Source organism: Lagopus leucura, unplaced genomic scaffold, assembly GCF_019238085.1.
Source record: "Lagopus leucura isolate 7727_CA_CO unplaced genomic scaffold, USGS_WTPT01 34310-0_obj-0_obj, whole genome shotgun sequence".
NCBI lineage: Eukaryota > Metazoa > Chordata > Aves > Galliformes > Phasianidae > Lagopus > Lagopus leucura.
Genome location: NW_024965657.1, coordinates 2,943 through 8,036, shown reverse-complemented (window position 1 = coordinate 8,036; position 5,094 = coordinate 2,943). Strand labels below are relative to the sequence as shown.

Sequence of the window (5,094 nt, the reverse complement as noted above, 5' to 3'; positions counted from 1 at the left end):
CACCCAACAACAACAACAACAACAACAGCCTTCGTGACACAGTGCTGCATCTCTCGGAGTGAAAGGCCCAAGGAAAGTCATGAATCCACTGCCTGAGAATTAGTTATGGTCATAAATGCTCTAAATTAAAATAGCAACCGAAATCTCCTCTGTTTTAAATCTCCTAATATATGTTATCCGAATTAATTTAATTTAGGGACCCGGTCCATGCAGATTCATGGGCAGTGCTGGAGTGGAGTGAAGCACTTCTCGTGTAACAATTCCCCACATTAATATTTATGTAGCATATGCAATCTATTTCTGTTATTTTTATGGTTGTTATTCTATGTCTGCAAAGGTCATTTAAATTATACTGCGGCCGAAAATTTGTTTCATAAATTTTGATATAAATACTAATTACACACTATAGTAATGCCAGCAGGGATCCTTTCATTTATCACATTTATATCACCTTCGCTGCTTTAGTGATGACATAATGGAAAGCAGTGAAAAACTGGGACAGTTTTATCCTAATATCCTAAAGCTAGTCGGAGTTGCAGCAGGTTGACTGAGCGAATAAGGATTCCTACCACCATTCGTGGGATTTAAGAATCTTTAATAAGGTACGAAATGTTACCAAACAGTTCTGTAAACTAAATTTTACATACCAATTCTTCTAGCCATAAATATTGAATATCTTGTAACATGTATAACCGGACCTTTACATGCGGATAAATATGGAAATTAGGATTTATATACATTATGTTCTTGTATTTGCCAAAAGCAACGGACAGATATAGTTTATCTCTTTTTTTTTTTTTTTTTTTTTTTTTTTTTTTTTTTTAATATCACTTTACATAAACAAATGTAACAGTTTGACACGCAGATCCAGGCTTTCACTATACGAATTTCTTGACAGGACGTGTAACAACATTTTACTGCACTACTTAGACTGGACTTTGGGACGAAATGTTGCACTTTATACAAAAAAGCACATTAATACCAATAATATTCTGTTAGATCGACGTTTAGACTGTAATAATACAAAGTAATTCACATTTTGGTACACATTTACTAGAACATTCTTGCCATTCAGTACAAATAGTTGGATTTCTACCTCTCCCCTCGGCCCCCCCACCGCCACCCCCCTCTCCTCTCCCCCCCCGCCCGCCCCTCCCCCCACATAGATGCAACCACAACTCCACGTCTCCCCGGCTTCGACTGCGGTATAACTATGTACAAAATGAAACAGTACGTTCATGTTTTTTGTGTTTTCTCTCTCTCTCTCTCTCTCTCTTTTTTTTTTTTTTTTAACTTTTTTGAAGCTAATAATTCTGTATTTACAAGAGGGAGTGGGGGAAGGCCGCTGCCCGAGCAGACATGCAGTTGGAGAGCTCTAATCAGTGGTTTCCAGTACAGCCCTACACGGTTGGCATTTGCCCTGGTAACCTTGTCTTCTTATGCATCCTACTAAACCCTTCGCCTACCAAGCCTTGGAACAGAGCAGAGCTGAACAGTCCAAAAAGTAAAAAGGAAAAAAAAATTAATAATAATTAATAAAAAAAAAAGAAAAGGAAGAATAAACAGGGGGAAAAAAAGAGAGAGAAATAAAAGAGGGAAAAAAAAAAAAGGAAGAAAAACAAACAAACAAAAAAAATGAGTCTTCATTTTACTCAGTCCTGGGTCTACTGGCAGCATTTTGTTTTTGTTTGCTCTTTTTTTTTTATTCTGATTTCAGAGTGTTCATTATTTTTGGAGTCTTTTAAATAGGGTCTGGATTCGCTCGCTTGGGGCTTTTTTTGTTTTGTTTCTGTTTGTGTTTTTTCGCTGCTTTGTTTTAGCGTTTTAAACGTACCATTCGTTAAAATTTGATGTAAGCGTGCTGTGGCTGGACGTGTGGTGGACTGCGGAGGAGGAAGGGGATAAGGAGCTGGCGGTCTGGTTTTCTGTGGATGGAGACACGATGGTTGGAGGGGTGGAGGACTCGTAGCCTGAGCTGGCGGCGGGAGAAGGCTGGGACCCTTGCGAGGACGATTCATGGACCTGCAAGAGAGAACCCGGGCAGAAATAGAGCGCGGCGGCGGCCCCAGGCCCCGGTGGCGGCGGCGTTCCGCGGGGACGCGCCCAACATCGACACCCGGCGCCGAGCTGCGGCCCGGTGCCCCCCTCGGGGCATTCCTCGGGTCCAGGCCCTGCGCGCCGGGTCTCCCCCCTTCCCTCCCCGGCCGCTCAAACGGCGCTGCCCGGCGCGGCGGGGCGGGGGCGGCCCCGAGCGGGCTCCGGGCCGGGGCTCGGCTCTCCTCGGCGGCCCCGCGCCTCTCTCCTCGCTCCGCCCGCGGGCACCGCTCCCTACGGCCCGGCGGGTGCTGCCCGCGGCCGTCCCCGCAGCCCCTTCCCCCGGCCAGGCCCAAGGCGGAGCCGCAGCGCCCCGCACAGCGGGCGCCCTCCATTTACCTTCATGTGCTTTCTGAGGGAGCTGGGGTGCGTGTAGGACTTGTCACACATTTTGCAGAGATAGGGCTTGTCGGAAGTGTGCACATGCATGTGCTTTTTGCGGTCGCTGCTGTTTGCAAAGCGCCTGTCACAGCCCTCGAATTCACACTTAAATGGTTTTTCACCTATTGCAGAGGGAAGGAGGGGGAAAAAACGGATCGGATTAGGCAGGGCCGCCGGATCTCTGCTCGCCCCCACCGCAGCGCCGGACGGGAGCACGGGGCTCCACCGCAAACACTCGCAACTTTCTAAGTTCAGCGGGGCTCAAAGCCCCAGACCTTCCTGCTCTCTTCTGTCCTATCCGCACCTCCGACCCGCTCTCGGCGCCCATTTCCAAATGGAGGGAGGAGTAGAGCACCCAAGAACTTTTCTTTTTTCCCCTCTCTCTGTTCGCAGGGGCGAATTCCAGCTGCAGCCCAGCCCTAGGCGCTGCTCCCGCTTCCTTTTCGCGGCGCTCGGAAGCGAGAGGCAGAGCCGGCGTGCCGCTATTTCCATCCGATCTCAGAGTCTGCTTGCCATTTTCACGCCTCGCTCTCGTGATATTTTACCCTCGGCCCCCTCCCCCGTATTCTTCCGCAGTACCGAGCTCGGCCCGGCCGGACCGAGACATGCACGGGAGCCGCAACCCCACGAACCCTCCTCGGAGCAGCTCGGCGCGGAGCGGTGCGGGGGGGAGCGCTCCCGGCCCAGAGCAGCACGGCCGCCTCCCGCGGCAGGGAAAAGTTCTCAGGCCCCCGGCGCCCGCCCTCCTCCGCACAACAATAACACGCGAAAGCGCTCGGCTCGCTTGATTTCCAATCGCTCCACGGAATTAAATATTTACCAGCCCCTGAATCGCACAGGGGAGACGGATGAAGCCGCCTGCAATATTTAGCACCGTTTATCATCGCGCCACACTCAAAACTGCCGAAGAACTATTAATTAAAACCTATAAATTTACCAAGACCAGGTCGCTGCGGTTATTTTCCCCCCCTGCCCTCACCATTCCGACAGCAAACCGCGCCTCTCTCCCCCTCCGCCTCCCGGGCACCGCTCGCTTTTTGTCGCGGCCGCCGCCGTGCCCGAGCTCGAGCCAGCACCACCCTGCAGCTCCGCGGCCCCGGGAGCAGCGAACGGCCCCGAAGCGGCCCGGCCCGACCCGGCCTCGCGAGTCCACGCGCAGACAGAAAGGCTACAGAGAAGGTTACCGTACCTGTGTGAGTTCTTTTGTGTATTTTGAGATTCTCTGATCTGGCAAACACTTTGCCACAGCCTGGGAAAGGGCAGGGGAAAGGTTTTTCACCTGTGTGGACTCGGATGTGATTTACGAGTTTGTATTTGGCCTTGAAAGGTTTCCCTTCTCGCGGGCACTCTTCCCAGAAACATATGTGATTGGACTGCTCGGGTCCTCCAACGTGCTCCACGGTGACATGAGTCACCAGCTCGTGCATCGTGCTGAAAGTTTTGTTGCAGGACTTTTTGGGGTTCGCCAACTGCTCGGGCTCAATCCACTTACAGATGAGTTCCTGCTTGATGGGCTGCCGCATGTAGCGGAAGAAGGCCCCCGCCCCGTGGTGCGCTGCCATGTTCATGTTCATGTGGCCGTAGCCGTGCAGCTGGCTCGAGGCGTAGTGCTCGGAGCGGGGGCTGGTGACCTGGCCGTACTGCTCGGCTCGGCCGTACATGTCTCCGGAGAAGCCCAGGCGCATCTGCCCGTTCACCACGTTGGGCGAAGCGTGGCCAGCCGCTTGCTCGTGCAGCCCGGGGAAAAGTATATGTCCCGCGGCATCGCCGTGTCCGTGCGGGCCGCCGAAGCCGCCGGCGGCGGAGGCGAAGAGGCTGTGCTGGGCGCTGGCGGCCGCGGCCTCCCCGAAGCCGCGGTTGCGGAACAGAAAGTCCCGGGTGGAGTTGAACGCGGCGCTGGAGTAGGAGCCGACGTGGGGCGGGTGGTGGTGGTGCCCCAGCGCCGCCGCGTAGCCCGGAGCCTGCGAGGTGAAGGCTGTCTGCCCGGCCGAGGCCAGCTCGTGGCCGCCGGGGTTGAGTTTGAAGGCGCCCATGCCGTCGGCGAAGGGGTTGATTCCCAGCCCCACTTCTCTGTCCGTGACATCGGCCGCGGAGTGGTGGCGAGACGATCCGAACGTAGTGACTCCTATGGCGGGATACTGCGGTCCAGCATCCAGAAGCATCTTCCCAGCGTCGATGCAGCAACCCAAAAAAAAGCACGCGCGCACGCACACAACGCGGAGAGAAGCAGCAGCAGCAGCGGCAGCGGCGAAAACACCCTCTCTGGAAAGTCGGAGACGATCACCACCAAAGCAACCACATCAAAAACACCCCCTTCGGCATCAGCGCGGGGGGGAGAAAAAAAAGGGGGGGAGGAAAAAAAACAAAAACAAAAACAAAAAAAAAAAAAACAACAGAGGCTGGTGGGAAAGGGGGGAAAGAGATCTTCGCAGACGCAAATAATAATAATAAAAAAAGGTGCCCCAAAAAAATATTCACTGTCTCTCTGCTTTGACTTTTCTGGGAGGCTGAAGTGGGGAGGGGGGTTGGGGTGGGCGCAAAAAGAAACTGCCCGCAAATAACAATAACGGCGAGAGCTCGGCGCGGGCAGCAGAAAAACAAAACAAAAAAGAAACTTCC

The 5,094-nt window shown here is 53.0% G+C and overlaps 1 protein-coding gene across 1 annotated transcript; it reads right to left on the bottom strand.

Annotated features, from left to right (window-relative positions):
- Positions 1-1,824: 1,824 nt before the first annotated feature.
- LOC122192230 (zinc finger protein ZIC 1) lies at positions 1,825-4,637 on the bottom strand. Its single transcript, XM_042892750.1, has 3 exons — positions 3,665-4,637; positions 2,434-2,597; positions 1,825-2,022 (listed from the first exon to the last, which is right to left on the bottom strand). The coding sequence occupies exons 1-3, from the start codon at positions 4,635-4,637 to the stop codon at positions 1,825-1,827; spliced, it is 1,335 nt and encodes a 444-aa protein (XP_042748684.1).
- Positions 4,638-5,094: the final 457 nt, after the last annotated feature.

Bases quoted from the DNA above. Each gene is read 5' to 3' on its own strand.
- LOC122192230 (XM_042892750.1), bottom strand. From the start codon at position 4,637: ATGCTTCTGGATGCTGGACCGCAGTATCCCGCCATAGGAGTCACTACG. The intron at 2,598-3,664 runs GTACGGTAACCT...CCTCTGCAATAG, and splicing joins ACACAAAAGAACTCACACAG to GTGAAAAACCATTTAAGTGT. The intron at 2,023-2,433 runs GTAAATGGAGGG...TCTCTCTTGCAG, and splicing joins CCCTCAGAAAGCACATGAAG to GTCCATGAATCGTCCTCGCA.